General features: G+C 38.4%; 2 protein-coding genes across 5 annotated transcripts in view; one reads left to right on the forward strand and one right to left on the reverse strand.

The window, feature by feature from the left end:
- SLC3A1 (solute carrier family 3 member 1) overlaps nucleotides 1-13387 on the forward strand; it is a 35645-nt gene extending 22258 nt beyond the window's left edge. The window contains exons 5-10 of the mRNA XM_026486771.4: nucleotides 69-188; nucleotides 2175-2299; nucleotides 3694-3889; nucleotides 6837-7004; nucleotides 7853-7969; nucleotides 12798-13387. Coding sequence (XP_026342556.2) covers nucleotides 69-188; nucleotides 2175-2299; nucleotides 3694-3889; nucleotides 6837-7004; nucleotides 7853-7969; nucleotides 12798-13238 — 1167 coding nt within the window. The 3' untranslated portion in view covers nucleotides 13239-13387. The remainder of the gene's footprint in view (nucleotides 1-68; nucleotides 189-2174; nucleotides 2300-3693; nucleotides 3890-6836; nucleotides 7005-7852; nucleotides 7970-12797) is intronic.
- Nucleotides 11419-23648, reverse strand: part of PREPL (prolyl endopeptidase like) — a 51763-nt gene continuing 39533 nt past the window's right edge. For all 4 annotated transcript variants that reach the window (XM_026486754.4, XM_026486735.4, XM_048222584.2 and 1 more), the window contains exons 10-15: nucleotides 20939-21114; nucleotides 19377-19593; nucleotides 15757-15906; nucleotides 15264-15387; nucleotides 14370-14443; nucleotides 11419-14004 (exon numbers count right to left, since the gene is read on the reverse strand). In XM_026486754.4, coding sequence (XP_026342539.1) covers nucleotides 13915-14004; nucleotides 14370-14443; nucleotides 15264-15387; nucleotides 15757-15906; nucleotides 19377-19593; nucleotides 20939-21114 — 831 coding nt within the window. In that variant the 3' untranslated portion in view covers nucleotides 11419-13914. The remainder of the gene's footprint in view (nucleotides 14005-14369; nucleotides 14444-15263; nucleotides 15388-15756; nucleotides 15907-19376; nucleotides 19594-20938; nucleotides 21115-23648) is intronic.

The following is a 23648-nucleotide window of genomic DNA, read 5'->3' on the forward strand; positions in this document are numbered from 1 at the left end:
CATTACAGACACACTTCTATTAAACATTATGATAATGTAACCAAAGCATTTTGCTTCTTTGTGTTTAGGAAATTATACAGTTCTGGCTCGCAAAGGGTGTGGATGGCTTTAGTTTCGATGCTGTTAAGTTTCTTCTGGAAGCAGAGCATCTGAGAGATGAAACCCAAGTGAATAAGACTCAAATACCGGTAAAGTTTTTAAACATTATTTCGTCCCCCTTTCCGAAAATGTCATCCATGTTTTCTTTTTTAGCATGAGACACCAATGACCAGAAATGAGAATGTAGTTAAATTTATTAATATAAACATCCGAATTTAAAGCATAGTTTTTTTTTTTTAAAGTAAATCCAACATGGGGCTCAGATTTGTAATCCCAGAACCAAGAATCACATGCTCCACTGACTGAGCCCAGCGCCCCTATAAAAAGTGCTCTGAATCATTTTCTTCAGGAAGTACAAGAGTTTCAAATCCATATGCCTAGATGTTTCCTTCCATTGGTTCTGTCTGGTGTAGGGCATCCTTGAGGAGTACTTTAGTTATAAGGGTTCTGAGGGCATGGACACTGGACTCCACCAACAGCCAGAACTATTCACTGTCCTTTTGTCATCTCAATTGAGCTCAAGTGAGGAGGCCTGTAATTCCCCAGGTGCTTTTGTAGTCATTAAAGGACACAGAGAAGGAACAAACACTTGCTGAATGTCTGCTGTATTTCTGTGTTTACTTAGGACAGTCCATTTAACTCTTGCAACAGCTCATGAGAGACCTTTTATGATCCCCATTAGGACATCTTAGAGAAGTTAACTTCTCAGGGGTGACAGAGGTGATAAATAGAATTACAAACCAAGCCTATCTCACTACAGAGTCTGGGCTCTTTGTGGTTCCACATCAGTGGTTCTCACCTTTCCGCCCATGTCATGCATGAGAAACGGTAATCAGGACGCCACTGTGCTCTTCTGTTGCCACCAATCTACACTCTATGTTCCATCGCTAAATGGACAGGAGTCCTAAAATGGGTTTCAAAATAATGGATTTGTAGTTTTACACAATGGAATATTATACATCAGTCAAAATGAATTACGGCGACATGCAATATGGGTGAATCTTAGTTGTATGTTTAGTGAAAAAACCCTAAAACAATTATATATAGCATGAAGTCCTTTTTATAGAGTAAAATGAAATAGTTAATTATCAATGTCTAGCTTTTGTCCTGAGTAATAGATTTATGGGTACTTATTAATCTCATTAGACCAAGTCAATTAACTAAAGAAATTTGGCAATGCATGGACTAATTATGAGAGCATGTCATAAACCAAAGGCTATTTTTTGGTGGGGTGGGTAAAGCACGTGATTTCTAATAGGAAAAATGAAGGGGCAGGGGAAGTCATATATTAGTCCCAAAGAGAAGCACTTATCCTTGGAGAAGAAATCTCAAAGAAACCTTGCTAATTATGATGAGATGTTGTAAGAGAGGCCTATGTTTCCGGTTATGATGTGATCAGAACAATAGGTTTTGTGCGCTATCCAAGAAAAACCTAAAGAAAAAGTGATTTCAGGAAGAGACCTAAGATTCCAAAAACTTTACTTGATCTAACAAGCAAGTTCACTTATTAAAAAGGGGTCCACTGAGTGGATGGCATTGCGGGTTTACACTGTCCATGTCCCAGCCCAGGGCTTACAACCTTGGCTTGTGTTAGGATCTTTTACTTCGGATTCTGGATTACTGTAACCCTAGCAAGGCACAGAATGAATATCAGGAAAAATTACTGAAACTGTGGCAAAGCGGTTCTTTACCGCTTCTAGCCTTTATTCTAAACTATGACACTCTGAATAGTAATTTTATAAGCAGATCAAGTGTAGGTGTAATAATGAACTATGTTTTCTTTGTCTTTTAAGTGCAGCATTTAGGAGAATTAAATGTTTGGGAGGAGGATTCTGTTAAATGCACTTATAATTAATGTTTAGATGTTCAGCAAAGTTTGTTTACCAGATTGAGTTAATAGTCATGAATGTTACTCTCCGGCTACAAAACCCCTTAGCATTGAAAGTCCTAGGATCATCTTTCAGCATGTTTGCCTTGTCTTGAGCCCTTTGAGGAGATAGTCTATGTTCGCGTAAGGCCAACTATGGGCATCTGACACGTGAAATGATGGCAACCATGCTTTTCTGCTTCTAAAGGACACGGTCACACAATACTGGGAGCTGTACCATGACTTCACCACCACGCAAGTGGGAATGCATGACATCGTCCGGAGCTTCCGGCAGACAATGGACCAATACAGCAGGGAGCCTGGGAGATACAGGTAACCATAGGACATAAGTCTGTTCAAGGGCGTAGGGTGTGACCTGTAGTTAATCCCTCACAGGCAGGCATTCTGAGGTTCAAGCTACTCAACAAACCTCCATGACTACAGCGTATTATAATTTGGTTATGCCAGGGCCTAGTATATTCTTTCTCGTTGCTTAACTTTGCTGATTTTGTTTCCTCTTTTGTAAAATACTTACTTCACAGGAATTTTGTGAAAATCACTTAAAAGGTAGTATATAATCTAAATGTTAGCCATTAACTATTCTATTTTTATCATTACTGTTTGGTCTGTTAGTGTCCAGTGTACATTATGAATCCACATGTTTCAACTAAGCTGCTATTAGGTCACAATGGTTTGCTAACACAGCTTTGGAATCAGAGTCTGCAGAGTTCTGTGGACAGCTGTGTGACCTTGGACTGGTTCCCTCATACAAGTCCCATTTTCTCAGTAATTAAAAGGTAACAGTGACACCCCATCAGGGTTTTGTGAGACTGCATGAGATAATGTAGATGAAGCCCTTAAAACAGGGACTGACACATAATAAACACTCAGTAAATCTCTTACTATGTGTATACAGATCACCGAATAGCATTAACAGAAAAATTAAAGAAATTTCTCCTCCTTAGAGTAGGTCCTCTGATTGGTATCCCAATTCTATAGATGAGGAAATGGGAGACTCCAAGCACGGAGGCAATGGTCACACAGGTGGTAATGGCAGGGATGGGACTGGAACTGAAACACCCGGGCTCCATATACTATGTCCTTACCTCAAACAGGTAAAGCCAGCATTGATGTGGGTAATTCAGGATAATGTGTCTTTCCCTGACAGTGTTTGCTTTTCAGTAAGCTCTACACCCAAAGTGGGGCTTGAACTCATGACCCTGACATCGAGAGTCATGTGCTCTACCAACTGAGCCAGCCAGGCGCCCCTGGAGTGCTGGTTTTTATTAACCAAGAGTGCACCCCAGTAATAAAGTGAGACTTTACAGGGATTCCTATCAAGAGGTTTCTGGGGAAAACCCCCTCAGATGATTGCACATACACTGTACATTCTAAGCAGAGTGACGAGAATTGATAAAGTGCTCATGGAAGTTACTGAGTTTTAATCAGATTTAGGAAGAAGAGAACAATATTGACTGAGATTCAAATGTGTATCTTAACTCTAAGACACAGCCTAGTATCAGGCTAGTCCTTGGGTTTACTGTCCATGAGAAATGAGAAATCATCCAGGTGACCCAGCGTGCTATTACTTGGCCATCTGGCTCGATTATGATTCCTAGTGAGCCCAGCCAGATATGGTTAATAGTCAAGCAGACTGAAGCAGCTGGAGAATACTTCCCAGTCTTCTGACGGGCCCTGAGGACACTATATCCTGCCAACTCTTCCAGGTTCATGGGGACCGAAGCCTATGGAGAGAGTACCGACAGGACCATGATGTATTATGGGCTGCCTTTTATTCAAGAAGCAGATTTTCCCTTCAACAATTATTTCAGTGAGCTAAACACTCCTTCTGGGAACAGTGTGTTTGAGGTTATCACATCCTGGATGGAAAACATGCCAGAAGGAAAATGGCCTAACTGGATGGTAAGTCCTCATGCCTGGGTCAGCATATCTGGTGCTGCTGTGCTTGTCACCCCTAAAACGACAGGTATGTCTGTCTGTAAGTGATCTTAACCTTTCCCTTAATGGTGATTGCTTAGTGAGCCAGGCCTGTTTGTCCCAGCCTCTGACCAGGTTTTTGTTATTTTTCTTCTTTTCCTTCTGGTTCTCAGACTAGATAATCTCGATTGCTCCGTCTTCAAATTTGCGGATTTCTCTGACGGTTCAAATCTGTCAAGCCTGGCTAGTGAACTTTTCCTTTCAGTGATCATACTTTTCAACTCTGCAATTTCTTTCTGGTTCTTCTTCGTATTCTTTTTATTAATAGTATCTATTCGATGAGACACTGTCCTCACTTTAAATTCTGTAGTTTTAGTTCTTTGAACATTAAGTATAAATGTCTTTGTCCGCTAGTCCAATGTTGTGTTTCCTCAGCCACACTTTCTACTGCTTTCTCTATTTATGGGCTATATTTTCCTGCTTTTTCCTGTTTCTTTGCAGGTCTTCCATTCCTCTGTTGCTGAAAACTGGGTATTTTTAGTAATGTAGGAAATCCCATTCTTTCCTCCTCCCCGGTGTTTGTTGTTGCTCTTTCTTTAGTGACTTTCTTGAATTTTGTAAAATGTGTTCTTTGGCCACGTGGTGAGCTTATTGTCAGTTAATGACTGGAAGAGTTTTTTGTTTTTTTTTTTTTTTTTTGAAGAGATTTCTGAACCGCTGTTGAACCATTCATTCTCCCAGCCTTTGCTGAAGGGGCTGTGTGTGTGTGTGTGTGTGTGTTGGGGCATGCTTCAACCCTCTGACAGGCAGTCTGTAGTTCTACCTTAGTCTTCATTTTCTGCTTGCACGGAGTTTCAAGGTTAGCCAGAGGTGAGAGATCAGAGCCTTCTCAAGTCTTCTAGGGCATCTGCACATGTTCTAGATTCCAAGAAATCTGTCAGACTTTTTTTTTTTTAATGGTCTTTTAAAAAATTAACATATGATGTATTGTTTCAGGGGTACAGGTCTGTGATTCATCTCTTACACAATACTCACCACAGCACTTACCCTCCCCAAAGTCCATCACCCAGCCACCCTATCCCTCGCACCCCCTCCACTCCAGCAACCCTCAGTTTGTTTCCTGAGATTAAGAATGTTTTATGGTTTGTCTCCCTCTCCGGGTTCTTGTTTCATTTTTTCCTCTCTTCCCCTCTCATCCTCTGCCCTTGTTTCTCATGATCTCACTGATACAAGGAATCTATGATAATTGTCTTTCTCTGATTCTGTCAGACCTTCAAAGGCCAGTATGGTCACCTCTTCCCCCAGCTTTTAAAGTTTTTGGTTAGTCTCTGTTGAGCCCCAGTTGGTAACACCACCTCAGGCAGGTGTGATGCGAACCAATTGTTGTTTCTGGCAAATACCTTAGCAATAAGGCATTTCTCTGATAAAGGAAAAAAAAAATCCCAACTGAAAGTGAGTGCCAGAAAGGTCGAATAGTGAACTCTAAACTTATTCTGCCCCTCCAGTGGCCCCTGGTTTTTAGCTACGGTAGTTCTAAGTTTGAGGTTTTCAAGGCTATCGTGGATCTGAGGGGCATGAGTTTAAGTCCGGTTAAAATGACACAAAGCTTGCTATTTTTCTTGCATAAATACTTCTTGTATTGTTGAAAGCCTTTAGCTAGTTTCCAGAGTTCTGAAACAGTGGATTTTTAGTTTTTGCCAGCATTCTCCTTCTTTTTATGGTAGAGATTTTAGAGGTCCTTCTCCCACCATTCCACAAGTGCCCCCTATATTACAAAATTTTACAATGGAGTTTTAGCACTTGTTTTTCATATAGCGAGGGTCTCCAATATCCTAGGTGACTGGGATTTCTTTCTGTCCACTGCTGTGAACTACCTGTGGAAATATTTCAATTCTGAAAAAGAAAGTGCTCTAAGAAAGCTTAGAAACCATATCAGAGGCTCTCAATAAAATAGAGACGAAATTTGATTTTTCCGGTCATAAAAACAGAAAAATAATTTATAGTGGTCTATAAAAAGATAGTTGTAAAGATAGTTTTAGTACAAAATGAAAACCCCAACCATGTTCTTATTCTCAACCTCCACCCAAATTCTTATTCTCAAATGCTGGTTTTGCATCATACCTTGCCTTGAATAAGTGATGCATTTCTCAGAGAGCTTGTTTCATCATTTCCAAAATGGAGATAATACCTGACAGTGGAGGAGGGCAATAAGTAATGTAGGTGTATTTTTTTTTTTTTAAGTAATCTTTACATCCAACGTGCAGCTCAAATTCATGACCCCAAGATCAAGAGTTGCATGCTCTTCTGAGTGAGCCAGCCAGGTGTCCCGTAAGTACTTTATATAGTAAAATGCCATGTTCAGTATATGCACATGAGATCAAGTTGTGGTATATCTTAACAAAAGCTATGATGTTGTAAGGACTAGATAACATGTAATATAATATGTAATTAAAGCATTTAACATAGAAATACCAAATTTAAAAACTACTTTAGAAAATTTCCTCTTGGACTATGTACATTTCTCTATAAAAGTTGATTTATCTTCAAAATTTGTTTTGAATAGTTCAAAAGACACACACCCCCCCTCAGAAATCTCTCCTGCCTGTCCCTTGCACCTGTTCCTTTTTTTCTTGTCCCTATTCTCTTATCCAAATGTGTGAAAATATTAAAATGTACCCTCATAAATTTTATCACATTTGCAATATCACTGTGAAGTAACCTGTTACCACCATTTTGTTAATCATAATGGCCAAGACAGTAAATTGGTCCATTACACAGTAAGTAGCAGGGCTGGGACTCAAATCCAGGCTTGCTGATACCAGGGTACCCACAGCAAACTTTGTTTTTCTGCCTGATGAACTTTTTGTGGAATAGGGTAAATCTTCCAGAAGACTGTATATTGAACTATGTTCTTAAAGTATTTGCCTTTCAGATCGGTGGACCAGACAGTGCCCGGCTGACTTCTCGTTTTGGGGAAGAATATGTCAACATCATGAACATGCTTGTTTTCACACTCCCTGGAACCCCCATAACTTACTATGGGGAAGAAATAGGAATGAGAAATATTTTAGCCACAAACCTCAATGAAAGCTATGATGTTGTAAGTTAACAATCTAACTATGTGAAACTAGAGAATCTACCATTCCTGTTCTGCTGAAAATTATTACTCTGCTTTCCTTTCTAACTATTAGCGCTCTTGCCTGGGAGCTTAAAAATGCTGTTTCCTAAGCCACACAACTGAATGGTAGAGCCCAGGAATCCACATTTTAAAGATGTTTTCCACCTGATTCTTAGGCACACTAGAATTTGAGAACCTGTGTTTTGAGTTTGGAACATTAATTATAGTGCTTGTCTGTAGTGCTAGATTTCATCTGAACACAGCACAAAGATTCTTCCTTTCATCTTGATAAATGTAAATGCATAGCCTCAGACGTGAGTGGTTTTTATTTTTTGTTTGAGCTATGGATATCAAAATTGTGTTGGGTGAACCTATAATAATTTGTATGGTTAGCTTTCAATGTAGAAGATCCAATTCCCCTAATATTTGGCGTGCATTTCCTAAATTTGTGCGTGTGCATTCAAGTGCAATAACCAGGTCGGATAAGAGGATAGAATTTAGGCTTACTTGTACATGCTGCATACTTGAACTATCACTGTACCATGGAATGAACTGGTAATGGTCCATCTTTAAATCCTACCTTACTCATTTTTAGGGACAAGCAGCAAAAGATTCCAAGCATGTACCAAAGTCCAGTTACTATATGTCACTATTTTTCCAATTAAAAATGTGAAGCTGGTTTAGGTACTGAATACTGAAGCCTTTTCATTATGAATGCTAATGAATATAAGTATTAACTAAGAAATACAGGGAATTAAATAATTATGAAATAAATCATGGCCAAATGATATTTCTTTTACTAACTAGATCACGGTTTTCTTTTGACACAGAATACCCTCCTCTCAAAGTCACCAATGCAGTGGGACAACAGCTCAAATGCTGGTTTTTCTGAAGCCAGTCACACCTGGTTACCCATCAATTCAGATTACCATACTGTAAATGTTGATGTAAGTATCAATGGAACTGTTATATTGATTCCAGAAACATGTAATGAGTCTCTGTGCTGACAACATACAGTCACGCCGAGGGTACCTACAACTTCAACAGATGCTCTAAGTCACTAACATGAACTTGTCTTGTAGGTTCTTAAGTCATGTTTTTGTGAAAAAACAAACTGGTACAGAAGTGCACCATGTGAATTATTGTACAGAACATACAACTGTTCAGTGGAATGACTTTAAGAGCTTTGAGCTCTTTTAAGATTTTATTTATTTCAGAGAGAGAACATAAGCGGGGTGGGGGAGCAGGGAACCCGATGCAGGGATCAAGCCCAGGGATCATGACTTGAGCCGAAGGCAGATGCTTAACCAACTGAGCCACCCAAGGTGCCCCTAAGAGCTTTGAGCTCTTAAGGAAATTTTATGGAAGTCTTTCAATAAGCCCAGCCATCTGTCTTCCTTTCCTGCCCTCAAAAGAGAAGGAAGGAAGGAGACCATCAAGGCTATTTACCTGGAGAAACCAAGACATGAATAATTCCTAAAAGTAGCTGTTCTGGAAAAGCACACCCGTTGGCTTTTGCCTATATTATTTTCTGTACTCAGGTGATCAAGTTTGCCAAATTCAGCTGGAATTGCTGGAATCTGTGCATTCCTGTTTAGAAAATTTGCTCAATTTGGCAAAGTTTATACTAAAGTACATTTCCTTAGACCAGAACAATATGAAATGGCTCCAGGTGGAATCATGTACCAGTGAAAATGTCACTGGAAAACGATCTAAATTACCTCAGAAGAGAAATTACTGGCATTCCATGAGACGTAAAAATTTCCCCTTACCGCAGTCTACTATTTTTGGAATAAATTACCGAAGTATAGTTGACATATAATGTTACAGTAGTTTCAGGTGTATAATGTAGTGGTTCAATTCTGTACGTTACTCAGTGCTCCCCACCGTAGGCGCAGTCTCCCCAGGTTATTCCGTTTTGAGCTCCTGCTCCTACAACGCCTCACGGGCTTTTGGGATAGTATTACTTTTGCTTCATATATTCATAGGTCCTTGAAGACAAAAATATATTATTTAAACATCTGTGTTTAGATTTAATCTCTTGATTTTTGTTATGTCCAAAATGTTCCCATAGGCCAATCTGAGTCCAAAATGTAAGAAATCTTACATAAAAATGTATGCCAGAAGATGGAAAAATGCAAACACGAAAGGTTTTTTTCCTGTAACACTAACCAAGCCTTTCAAATAATCATGAGTAATGTTTGGAGGGATGCCGAATTGTAACAAAAGTTACAAAAAGTCAGGGAATGCTATTTAATAAAATATATCCATAAAAGCCCTAGAGATAGGTTAAGAATTTAATTTCTAAAAGTAAAATTAAGCTTCCCATAATTACTAGAGATTTGCATTGTGATACTCTGTCTTCAGTTGCCTAAGTAAATGGATTACCAAGAATCACACCACATATGAGAAAAATTAAGAAGAGAGACATCACTCTTAACACTGTAGAAAGTAGAGGAGATATAGCAAACATAAGACTTCATTATTGATATATTGTTTTATGGAGTCTCACAATTCTTTTAAAAAAGTGATTGGGGTGCGTGGGTGGCTCAGCTGGTTAAGCGTCTGCCTTTGGCTCGGGTCCTAGGATCAAGTCCCTCAGTGGAGAGCCTGCTTCTCCCTCTGCCTGCCGCTCCCCCTGCTTGTGTTCTAACAAATAAATTTTAAAAATCTTAAAAAAAAAAAAAAAGTGATTAGAGATCTTAGAAATGTAGAACACTGTAAAACACTGAAATAGAAATTCTAATTAGTGTGCTGGAAAACTGATCCAGACTCTCCCCTCAGAACACACTGTAAAAAGGCAAATAATAGTGTAAAGAGAACAGAGGGAAACATATAATCCAAGAAATAGAGAAAACTCAGGGATATTTATCTTTTCTAGAATGGCAAGAATACAGGCAGAAACTAAACTCCAAAACAGATTGCCCAAGCAAAGGATTTGAGAGTTGCACTGGCTTTTCAAGTGGATCCTAGAACACATTAGTACCTTAATCTTTAAAGCTGTGATGGAAACTTGATTCTAATCCTAGAGTCCTATATCCATTCCAATTAGCATTCAAGAATATAGACCTAGACCAGCAAGGACCCCAATTTTTCCATATAGAGCCACTTTCTGAAAGAAGAATCAGCAACTAAAACAAAATGAATCTAAAAGACAGACATGATGTGTGGGGTGTGCTGGCTGGCTCAGTCAGTAGAGCATGCGACTCTTGATTTCAAGGTTTTAAGTTCAAGCCCCACATTGGGTGTAGAGATTACTTTAAAAAAAAAAGATATGACGTATAAAATACAGTAAGGAAAAGAACTTAAGGATATTTTTGGATACACAATGTAAAAGAAGGTAAAGAAGGTGTTCTGGAACAAAAATCTTAGTGACTGACTTCTAAATGGGAAGTTGAGAGAACATGTGAGCGAGCAGGCTACAGCACTCTTTTCGGGGCATGGAAACAGGAACTTGCTCTAGATTTGAGCTGCCTAGTGGCCATTCACCACTAAGACTCCTAAACAGAATGAAAAATTCACTTCCTGTGATACACTAGCACCGTTTCTAGTGGCTACCACGTTAGCTCAGATACAGAACACTTCCAGCACTGCAGGAAGTTCTGTTGCACAGCATTGCTCCAAATGTCAAGAGAAGTATAATTTAAAACGGGCATTACAAATTTAAGGGTATAATTTTCAAAGAACATTAGAAGGAAAAATATTAACATCAAATCAATTTGACGCTAAAAAGGATGAAAACAATAGTACAATTATAAACAAAAGATAAAAAAGGGCTATAGGATTAGGTCTGAACATACGGTAATCACAAATAGAAGTTAAATTCACCCGTTAGAAGATAAAAACTCTCAGATTAAAATAATATTTAAAAATTGCTGCCTGGCTATAGCTATCAAACAAAAAAATGCATATAACCTTTTGTCCTAGTAATTTCATTCCGGGAATACCTGTATATGTGGAAAATGATAAATATTCAAGGATCTCTACCACAGCAATGTTTTTAATAGAAGATGACTCTGGGAATGATTTAAATATTTTATCAATAGAAAGCCAGTTGAATCAGTTATGGTTAATTTATATAATTTATACGATGGACTAGTATGAAGCTTTTAAAAAAAGCACTGCTATTATGAAACCATCTCTAACATGTACTAAATAAGAAATAGTGTCCATAATGGTGTATCATGCCACTATTTGTATAATGAAAAAGTATACCTACATATGTTTGCATAGGCATAAAATGTATCCTACATAAACTAATAAGGTCTATTTCTGAGAGAGGAAGTGAAAAGCTAGCTAACGGTGTTAAGACAAACCTTATTCTATATATTCTTCTTATAAACAAATTTTATACTGTGTGCATGCATTTCCTATTAGAAAAATAATGTTACAAAAAGCAGGTGTGGAAATATTTAATAGCAGACAAAATAGAATTCAATATGAAAAGCGTTATGAGACAAATGCAATTTTCAAAAATTGATAAAAGAACATTCCACTACAAGTCATGAATCTGTGCATCTAACAGTAGCTCCAAAATTTATAAAACAAGTACTATGAGAAATGCCAAGAGAAACTGACAAATCCACAATTAGAGAGAGACATGTCAGCATACTTTTAGGGAGCAGACACAAATAATAGTTAACACTTACTGGGCACTTCTTTGTGAGCGGCACTGAACTAGGCTTTTCCATGCATTATCTAAGGCTATAGAAAATGTTAATAGTAATTTGACAAGTCATATACATATACCATATACATGTACCATAAATACCTTTGTACCTGATAACAGAGAATAAACAGTTTTTTCAAACATTCAGTAATGTCCACCGAAGACCACACATTAGGCACCTGCCCCCAAACAACAATGATAACAGCAACAACAGCCACCACCACTGCAGTCAACAGAGTCCAAGGAAATGAACACTACCACTGATTTGGCAACAGCTCTTATGAAGACTAATTTGGCGTTATGTATCAAGTGTCCATACTCTTTGACATAGTAATTGTCTTTCTATTCTAAATAAATAACCCAAATATGGGGGAGGCACTGAAAATATTAGAAAGTTGAATGCTGAAATGAGAGAGACGGTTAAGTATGGTATATCCATCCAATAGAATTTTATCCTGTCATTATTAAAATGACATTTTAACATAGTAACAGGCGAGGATGCCTGAAATGTTAAAGGAAAACACGACATTAAACTGTATATGTTCTATATAGCTGTGAAATAAAGCCTGATCTTCCTTATGGACACGCATTAAAGAAGTACGGTTTTTAACTTTCCCTTTAGGCAGCACTTTGCATCCTTTTTTGCAACTTTCTGTTCACCATTAGCTATGCAAGGAATACATGTCTGAAAGTAACGCAACCCACATTGCTACAAAAAAGAACAGAGAGGCCCTCAGAGTCCACAGTGGCTGCTCTTCTACCAGTTACAGTGTAGCATAAAGGGACTGTATTTAGGCACGTTAAATACCAGATAACTCAGACATGGACATTCGCTTTGGAATTCCTAAAGTGGAGTCAAATTTGGTCCCTCATCATCTCTGGCCAAGATGTAGCAAAGCACTGAGCAAACAATGACTCCCTGCATTTGCGCTCTCTCTCAATAGTTAAACTATTCTTACTTACCTATCAATACTTACAATTTGGTAGTCATTTTAAGGGGCAAAACTGAGGCAAATTTTTTTAGGAAATAAGGTCCTAGTTGATACTAAAAATATATTTAAAAAAAAAACCCCAACTCTTAGAATCAATTTTTTTTTTTTAAATAGGTCCAAAAGACTGACTCCAGATCAGCACTGAAGTTATATCAAGAATTAAGTCTGCTTCATGCCAACGAGCTGCTCCTCAGCAGGGGCTGGTTTTGCTATTTGCAGAATGACAGCCACTCTGTCGTGTACACAAGAGAGCTGGATGGCATCGACAGAGTCTTTCTTGTGGTTCTGAATTTTGGAGAATCAACAGTGGTAAATCTAGAGGAAATGATTTCCAATATTCCCAGAAGAATGAGGATAAGGTTAAGTACCAATTCTGCCTACAAAGGCAGTGAAGTTGATACGGATGCCATTTTACTGGACAAAGGAGAAGGCCTCATCCTTGAATACAACAGGAAAAATCTCCTTCATCACCAAACAGCTTTCAGAGACAGATGTTTTGTTTCCAATCGGGCATGCTATTCCAGTGTATTAAACATACTGCACAGCTTGTGTTAGGCACCTTTATGAAAGACATGAAGACACTGGCATCCTGTCTATTATAAGCATTTGCAGTAACTTCACGTACAGCATGCTGCTGGGTAAATATAACTGCTTTAGAAAAGGTTCCCAAATGTTTTTACAAAATAATAAAATTATCGCTTCTAGAACTTGTAACTTTATTGAATCAATATAAGAGAGATGATGGGAACACCTCAGGACTCCAGATTAGAAAGATCTAGTGAATTCTAATGTGAAGAATGTTACCTTTTTTCATAAAATACAGGCATAGAAATTGCAGGATAACTTACTAAAGTGTCTAAAAACGTTCACTAGCAAAGAGGCAGGACCTTGATTTGTAAACTTTTCAAAGAAAATGTTAGAACAGACAAAAACAAAGCTGTTCTGAAGGAGGTGGGGGAGAGTTGTGCTGTCACCAATCCTTCCTTCACCCCCAAGTCCATGTCCTTCTGAGGAGCATGGTTTGAAAACTACTTTCGTAGGTTAAGGGGCATGTGCACCAATGAGAGAACAGTATCAGCAAGTGAGATGTACACTAGACAAAACTGGGATGGAGAAGCAGATTTTAAAAAATTACTAACTTAAAAAAAAAAATCTCACTTTTGCTTACCCAACTGGAAATAAGACTATGAAATATTTCAGTGTGTTTCCAATTCCCATGGAATGTAGCATTTCAGAATTTTAGGTACTTCTTAAGATTCTCAAAAACACTGGTACTGTCAAGTCCAAGTTCCTCGTACAAGAATTTAATTTGGGCTGTGATCTAAAAGAAACATATTTAAAAATTAGAGGGCCTTTGTGGTAAAACTCCAGCACTAATCTCTTTGTCCATCTTTACCCAAACCTTAAGTCGGCGATTTGTGTCAAGAGTACTTTTATTATTTGAGACAGAGGCAGAAGGTGCTCCCGACAATTAAGATTACATTACTTTAACAGGGCTCACGTACAAGTTTTAAGAGGGAATCCTTTCTCTTGACTGAGTCAGCGTTCCTCTTTCTCCCTTGGGCCTCAGCCACAGACCAGACAGTTACGAAGCAGCTGTCATAAACCTGCTTCAACCACTGGAATGTTGACTACCGCACATCTCTACTTGGACATCTGTCAACTGAGAAGGGCTTGATAACGTACCTTTTTGTGAGAATCCTCAATCACATGATTGCCTCCAGGCTGAATATCTAAAACAACATTGGGGGACTGATAGCCTGAAAGAGTTAACATATTGAAACAATTAGAAGGGTTTTTTTGAGACTCATTTCTCCCCTCTCCTCCCACATATGCTATTAAAATAACAGTGAAGGAAAAAGGCATAAACTATCATCACCAAGAAAGAGACGGGGCAAGCAGAAGACAAGATTTCTGAAACAGAGAAAGCAGGAGGAGGACCAATGGCTGAGGACACTGGATAGAAATTACTTGTAGGGCCACATGGAGAAGGTTGTGATTCAAGAGGAAGCCAGACAGGCTCTGTGAAATCAGAGTCTTGTGACCTGGAAACAGCTACTATTGCAATGGGTATGAAGCATGAAGGTGAAAACAAGGTGACTGAGAACTTGTATGTGGGTCCGTCCCCTCCCTGAGCCCAAAAGGTCTTACTAAGGAAGAAAGGTACGAATTCTTATCCAATGAAATGGAAAGATCTAGAGAAAATCAAAGCAGCTAGTTTGGGCACTGAAGCTCCACAGCAAAAGCTTTAGAATCTCTTTTTTTAGAAGTTTCCAAGAATAATGGCTCAATTAATATTAAATGAAAGAGTGTTTTATGACAGTACATCTATAAGTTATATTTGATGTTTATTTTTCTTTGTGCCTTGCTTACCTTATTTTAATATTACCTTTCAAAAAGAGGCAAGGCAGGTATAGTTATTATATATGCCTCAAGTGAGTAGTCAACATAGAAAAACCAACTGTTTGTCCAAAATCATGGGCAGATGACTTAGTCTATAGCATAAAGTGTATTACTGAGTAGTATGTGGAAGGTACTAGTCCATTTAGCTATGTTCCCTGCATATAGGTGGTCTCTTACCTTCACCAGTGTTCTTAGCATGCTCTGTAATGGCTTCATTGAGTTTCTCAGCATAGTTTACAATTCCTTTTAGAGGTACACGCTCATCGTTTTCGTAAGCCGTGATGTGAATGGAAGGATAATGCTGAAAGAAAATAGATGCATAGTTTACATTATTCCCTGTGGTCCCTTTCTACCTTATAGATTATGAAAAAGAACTACCTCCAATTTTTTCATATAGGTGCTAGATATTTTCTCTCATTTGATATTGAGAGACCTATAGTATGATAGTACTAGACCACCTGTATCTGGAATAGCCTTTTCTTGGCTAGCGAGGCCATGACCGTATCTATTCTCCTGAACTATGAAATTGAGAGATGGTGCTGAAAGGTGTTTGGGTATTATAAGCAGAAACGACCTACAGCCCTAAATTCCTGCCTTGGCATGGGTAAGTATCCTTTTCAATATCTCTTCTATAACTTTAGGATAGTGTATCAGAACTGTCTTTCACTACCTGTGGTTTAATATTTTGATAGGGACAGTAACGTTTTATGTAGTTCTTGTGTTTTTCATCAGATGAAGGATTCCCCCATTCCTCTAATTCTTCTAATGTCAGAGGAAGTGTAGTGTCCATCATGGTGTTGAGAACATCCAAAAAAGGTGCCTAAACAAACAAACAAACAAACAAACAAACAAAGAAGGCAAAGAAATTTAAACCTTTTTAAGAAATTTAAAAGTTGTTAAAACAAGTTTCAGAAAAATATTATATTTTATGACTATACATGCAGACATGAGAGAACAAAGGTCAAGAAGCCATGTGGATTCCCAGGAGGCAGACTACTCAGTCCTTAACTAGGGCCTGTGATTTATAACTGGCCTTTACAGTTTTCAGACTCTGAAAGTGGTAACTTTATATATCATGTTTATATATATGTATATTTTCTAATTTCAGTGTTTTAGTTTGATGCCTTTATTTATACATACATTTTATATAAAGTAATAAATGCTACCACTTTACAGACATTAGAATGGGTACTATTTAAAAACAAACCTGAAAATAAGTGTTGGCAAGGATGTGGAGAAACTGAACCCTTGTGCAGTGTTGGTGAGAATGTAAAATGATGCAGGTGGTATGCTAGTTTCTCAAAAAACTAAACTCGGAAGTACCATATAATCCAGCAATTCTATTCCTAGGTATATATCCCAAAGAATTAAAAGCAGGATCTTGAAGAGTATACCCCTATTCACAGCAGCATTATGAACAACAGCCAAAAGGTGTTAGCAATCCAAGTGTCCACTGACGGATGAATGGATAAGCAAAATATACACAATGATACAATGGAATATTAATCAACCTCAGCAAGGTTGTTACGATAATGGATGGACCTTGAGAAACATTATCTAAGTGAAATAAACCAGTTACAAAAAGACAAATACGAAGGATTCCATTTATAGGAAGTATAGATAGTCTAATTTATAGAGACAGTAGAATGGTGATTCTGAGGGGTAGGGGCAGGGAGAATGGGGGAGCTGCTATTTAGTAAGTGTAGAGTTTTGGTTTTGCAAGATGAAGACTTCCGGAGATTGGCTGCACAACAATGTGAACATATTTAACACTATTGAACTGAACACTTAAAAATGGTTAAGATGTTAAATTTTGTTATTTTCTCACAATTAAGAATGAAAAAACACAACATGAGTAAACCAGTCAGTTGGACATTTTATATTTAAAAAAAGGCAATAAATGTTAATTGAAGAAAATTTTGAAAATATTCAAACTGAAAGAAGAAAAAATCATTCACTGGCTTACAACCAGTATTAAAACATTTAATAAAATGGCAGCTGCTTTTTTCACTTAGCTTATAGTCTTTTGTTAACATGCTTTTCAGCTTTCTCTTGTAATTAATAGTAACCTAGTGGGCAAATGCGATCCTTTCTGGCTGCCTAGCATCTGGACTCCTTTTCTGCATTTAAACTATCCCTAACCTTATGAGGCTCTGCCTCTCACTAGGGACGTGCTAAATGCCAGGTAGTTCCTTTCTCAGTTTTCCCAGCAGCATGGAGTAGCCACATGACTTGGGTCTACCCAATCAGACATAATGTGCTCCCAATTTTGAATGGGAAGTTTGTGGCTCAAAGTAGGGACCACAGAGAATATTTCTGGCAAAAGTGCCACATCTATACTGAGTTTTTAGAAGCAGCACTGGCAGTACGAGTGACTTGTGTCCAGCAGTGGTGGCAGTGATAGCTTCACTGGGCCAGTTTTATGATCTATTTTGGACATGTTTCTGGCTGTGTAGCCTCTATAAGACTGGTTCTATACCTGCCTTTACCCAATACCTTTTAATAAATCCCTTTTCTGCTTAATTTCATCACAGCTAGCTTTTGGTGCTTCTAATTAAAACTATGACTCCTCTATTGTTGGATATTTAGGTTGATTCCACTTCTTCACTATTATAGGCAATGTGGGGTAAATATTCTTTTTTTTTTTTTTTTTTTTTTTTAAGATTTTATTTATTTATTTGACAGAGAGAGAGACAGCCAGAGAGACAGGGAACACAAGCAGGGGGAGTGGGAGAGGAAGAAGCAGGTTCATAGTGGAGGAGCCTGATGTGGGGCTCGATCCCATAACGCCGGGATCACGCCCTGAGCCGAAGGCAGACGCTTAACGGCTGCGCCACCCAGGTGCCCCTGGGGTAAATATTCTTATACATACATTTCTGGTTATTTCCTTTCTAATTTCTAAAAGTCACAGTTTAGTTGTATTTTCTTTATACTGTAAGTAACTCTGCTATTATTATCTTTGTACATAGGTTTTCTTCCCTCTATACTTAGCATTTCTTCTTAAAAAAGTACATTTATAGGGGCGCCTGGGTGGCGCAGTCGTTAAAGCGTCTGCCTTCGGCTCAGGGCGTGATCCCGGCGTGCCGGGATCGAGTCCCACATCGGGCTCCTCCGCTGGGAGCCTGCTTCTTCCTCTCTCACTCGTCTGCTGTGTTCCCTCTCTCGCTGGCTGTCTCTATGTCACATAAAAAAAAAAAAAAAAAAAAAAAAAAAAAAAAAAAAGTACATTTATAGGTCAGGATTAATACTTAATTACTTAATAGAAGCTATAGTGTATACCCCACATCCTCGAAATAAAAGAAACCTGAAGATAATTTACTCTCTCCATCCCAGTCATAATTTTCTAGCGTGTCTGACCAGGAGCAGAATGAGGAAGGTGAAATGAGTGGCTATAACATAACTTCATAATTTTGGACACCAGGAAAAGACTATACAGTTGAGCCTTGAAGGACAAAGGTTTGAATTGTGAAAGTCCACTTATGCCTGGATTTTTAAAAATAGATATACATACAGTACTGTATAAACAAATGTATTTTCTTTATGATCATCTTAATAACATTTTCTTTTCTCTAGCTTATTGTAAGAACACAGTATATAATATATAGAACATACAAAATATATGTTAATCCACTGTTTATGTTCCTGGTAAGGCTTCTGGTCAGTAGCAGGCTATTAAGTTTCTGGGGAGTCCAAAGTTGTACATGGACTTTTGACTGTGACATGGGGGTGGGGCAGGGCGTGGGGTTGGGGGTGGTGTCGGTATCCCTAGCCTCCATATTGTTTAAGAGGTTTTTAAGATCAAAGCAAGATATTTCAACTACAATACAGAAAAACTACCCCTTAAAGATCTTTAAGAATGGAGTATTTAAAAAAGGAGAGCCACTAACATCTAGGACTGAAATGTTGATGGGCAATATAGTCAAAGGATTTTGTGGACTCCCTGATTGCCTGACTCCCTGAACTAGTGAGTCATATATGCTCTGTCTCTTTTCCACCAAGTCTGAATGTTTTTTAAAAGTAAGAAATAACTAATGAGAAAAGCCATTAATATCCTTCAGTGGAAATTCTCAAAAATTAATAAAGAACACTGTCAGGGAAAAAGAGGATAAAGGATAAGTAGTTAAAGTAAATTCAGAAGTTCGCCCAGAGCCGTAATTCTGTGTTTAAAATTTAAAAGCTTTGTTATACTCTTGTGCTATGGTAAAACTGTAACAGAAATATTCTTTATAAAGCAGACTATGGCTTCATGCCTCCCTACTCTGTACGTAGTAGAGAACAGAGTATACTCACCTCCAAAGTCACAGCTCTCAGCAGCTCTGGATTAGAATTACACAATGCTCCCACAAGCACCCCTCCAGCACTGAAAGCAGTCAGGGTTGTTAGACTTGGCTGAGAAAAGCCTTGGCCATGAAGCGTCTTAATGCAAGCCTCTAAGTCAGCAAGGCCATTGAGTTTTTTAGTTAGACGGCCATCAGCGTGCCATTGGAGGCCTAACTCACCACCACCTCTGAAATTAAAGGGCAAAAAAATTTTTTAGTGGGGAAAAAATATTAATGATATAGGTCAGGGTCAGCAAACTGTAACTGGTGGGCAATATTTACCCAGAGGCCCCCCCCCCCGTTTTTTTTTTTTTTTTTTTAATAAATGGCCTTAGAGCTAAGAATGGTTTTTACATTTTTAAACGTTGGGAGAAAAAAACAACAACCAAGGATATACAATAGAGACCATCTGTGGCTTACAATGCCTGAAATGTTTACTATTTAGTTTTTTAGAGAAAAGGTTTGCCAACCCGATATAATCAAAAATGGATTTAACAAATATGTTTTCTAAAAAATAAGAGTCACCGTCATTTTCTTTTTATTCATTCATTTAAAGGAAGCTCTACACCCAATGGAGGGCTTGAACTTATGACCCCAAGATCAAGAGTTGCATGCTCCGACTGAGCCATCCAACAAAGCATCCATGTTTTGGGTGCTTGCTACTGTTTACTAGGCATTGTGGCTAAATGCCAGCCTTAAAAATATAAAAAAGCAAAAATCTCTTGCCCTGAAGATCATTTTGGGGGGGGAGAAAACAGCTGCCAAGCAATGTGGTTGCTGCTTTCACACAAGTGTATTTAAGGCTATCCTAGAAGCAGGAGAAAGAACATCCACCTGTCAGGTTAGGGGTATATACTCTCCAAAACAAATTCTTAAGAAGATGATACCTAAGCTGAGGCTTGGAGGAAGAATATGAGTTCCCAGAAGCGCAAAGAAAGGGAAAACATCAAGACCCGGCAGGTGCAAAGGCACAGAGGGGAAAGAGTTTATCATCTGAAAGGATGTAACAAGGCTGGATATGTAGGCTGTGTAAGGCTGGAGTGCAGGACCTGCTTGGGTAGTAACGACAGCTATTACTACAGAGATAAGCCAGATCATGATGGTAAATGATATACTGAGAAGTTTGGATTTTAGTTTGGAGATGGGGAGGTGGAGAAATATTTTAAGCAGAAACAAAATACTTGTGTCTTGAAAACAGCTAAAATAAAATGGACGTTAGAGTGGAAAAAGGATCTAGTTTGAGAGACTATTTTAGGAAAACCTAAACTCAAGGGAATTAAATGGAAATAATAGCATTACTAAGATAGTACACAGAATGATACATCAATTCTGGTGCAAGATCCTAAAAATCTATCCTTTTGCTTTTTGGATCAACTAGTCTGTTAAATCCACTTCCACCAGCATATGTTTAGGAATACATATATTCAGTAACACAGATGAGAAAATAAACTTTGGTCCCTGACACACTGTTACGCTGGACATCTGTCACAATGTTCTAGCACTCAAATGCCAGGTGAAATGTTGTTGACTCACCGAACATGGCAATATGCTAATATCCATCCATCGTCCACCAACACCCGCCTTTCAGGTCTGAAATTCATTTTTAAATCCATTCCATAAGCTCCATATACATGTACCAGGAGAGGTTTCTTCTGCAAGTCCTCAGAATCCGTTTTGTGGAAAATGGTCATTGGCACTGATTTTCCATCCTGGAAATGAAAAGTTACTATTTTGCTAAGTAAGAGTCTTTTAAAACAGTTTATCCCTAATTTTATGCATTGCTTATTGATGTTGAGCCCAAACTTCATTTAATTAAGGTATCAGAGAGGTGCCTGGCTGGCTCAGTCGGTGGAACATGGGACTCTTGTTCTCGGGGTTGTGAGTTCGAGTCCATGTTGGGTGTAGAAATCACTTAAAAATAAATAATAATAATAATGACAACAGAGTTATGGTCTTGAAAAATACATCATGGTTCGTCCCCATTTTCAGCTATACTGCTGGCCTGTAGTATTAACCAGAAAAGAGCACCAAGACTCTGGCTTGAGAACAGTTTATTAAATGCAACTTTTCGTGACAGTAGAGTGATTTTAAGGAGTTCTTCACTACCTACTATTAATTTTTTTCTTTCTTTCAAGATAAGTCAAAATATACCTATTAAGGTTAGGCACACCAGCACAGCATTTTGCCTACACCTATGGCTAGATACTCACATTTCTCATCTTTGAATATTTATAAACATGCTGATTTAAGTTTTAACAGCTCAATTTTCTGTCCTCTATAGGCAGTCCTCAACCATTAGCACCAGAATTTCTTACTGATCCCTACTGACATCCACCCTCATCCTCTTCAAAGGCCTATCTTTATTTTTAAAATGTTTAAAGGGGTTTAAGTAAATTTATAATTTCTTTTTAAAGATTTTATTTGACAGAGCGGGAGAGAGAGGAAGCACAAGCAGATGGAGTGGCAGGGAGAGGGAGAGGGAGAAGTAGGCTCCCTGCCGAACAGGGAGCCAGATGTGGGGCTCGATTCCAGGACCCTCGGATCATGACCCAAGCCGAAGGCAGATGCTTAACCACTGAGCCACCGAAGTGCCCCTGAAAACTTAACTTTGAGACAACAGAATATTGCCAAATAAGGAGGCAGTCTTTCGTCATTCCTTATCACACTCAACTTGTTAACAACAGTGTAACTGGAGTTTCACTTCTCAGATTCATTCTTATAAAATGAGGTACATTAATTTCTACAAATTGTCTTTTCATCTCCCTGCCTCTTCCCCATCTTAAATCAAACAGTCAGAGAAAAACTTGCTGGTTGAAAACGCTGGTTGAAAACTTATGAAAAGGACGAGGTGAGAATGGTATGAAGTCTGGTGATGGGCTGGATCTGAGTTCATCAGCAGTGTAAAAATACCTGTGGAAACTTATAGCAGCAGGGCGCCTGGGTGGCTCAGTCGATTAAGTGCCCAACTCTTGATCTCGGCTCAGGTCATGATCTCAGGGTTGTGAGACTGAGCCTTGTGGCGGGCTCCCTGCTCAGCAGGGAGTTTGCTTGAGATTCTCTCTCTCCTCCCCCTCCCCACATGCACTCTCTAAGTAATAAACCTTAAAAAAAAAAAAAAAAGAATATTATAGGAGCTTCCACTGAGTACTTGTCTCCATTCTTCTCTAATTCATAAAGCATCCCTGGGTTCCCCAAGAACTAGCTTTACTGTTGTTTCCATTTGGGGCATAACTACATTTTGATAGACTGGTATAATCCCACATTACTAAAGCAGAACAAAGCCTAAATATATTTTGTTGTCAAAAAACCAAACACAAAAATCTGGAAGGTGATACACAGAATGATATACGATAATTATATCTAAGAGGGGTAGCAAATGGGACTGAAAGGTAGGCATCTAAACTTTACACATTCTGCATTTTTCCATTTCTTCTAAGAAATGTGTACTGCTTTTGTATTATTGAAAAATACATACTTAAATAAAGCTATTAAAAGCAAATCAATGAGTTAAAGAAAAATATTCATAAAGACAAAAGGCTGCATCACAATTCATTGCCGGCTCATATGAAATTATCTGATGTCTGATATACCAAGGTCTGAAAATTCCTTAAATCCAAGACCACAGTTTATTAATTATTCCTCACTTACACAAACTGTCTTTTCTACTTTTCACTCCCCCCTCGGTCTTCCCTCTTTTACACTGTACTTTGGCTTATTGTCCTCCTTTATACTTCTTTTTAAAAAATTTTATTTAAGTTAGCTCTACACCCAACGTGGGACTCAAACTCATGATCCCAAGGATCAAGTCTCATGCTCTTCCGACTGAGCCAGCCAGGCGCCCCCCTTTGTACTTCTTGAATGCACCATTTCTCCCTCAATTTAGGGCTTCTACACAAAATGGATTCCTCCTGCCTCCTTTCTAGCTTAATTCTTAACCATCTTAGAGGTCCTACCTGAGACATCACTTCTTCAGAGAAGCCTTCTCTGATCTCTCCAGCCTAGGGAAGGTCCCTGTGTCATGTTTCCACTGTACTCAGTACAGCTTCCCTTGCAGCATTCAGTACATTAGCAATTACTCCTTCCACATCAGTCATCCTCCCTGCTAGATTTAAGCTCCATGAAGGCAGGCCTATATCAGTCTAGCTCACTCTAGTCAAATGCTTACCACCTTCACAATTTTTGCCATAACGAGAAACCAACTTTGACTATTTTTTTTTTTAAAGATTTTATTTATTTATTTGAC

Source organism: Ursus arctos, unplaced genomic scaffold (assembly GCF_023065955.2).
Source record: "Ursus arctos isolate Adak ecotype North America unplaced genomic scaffold, UrsArc2.0 scaffold_8, whole genome shotgun sequence".
In the NCBI taxonomy this organism is placed as follows: Eukaryota; Metazoa; Chordata; class Mammalia; order Carnivora; family Ursidae; genus Ursus; species Ursus arctos.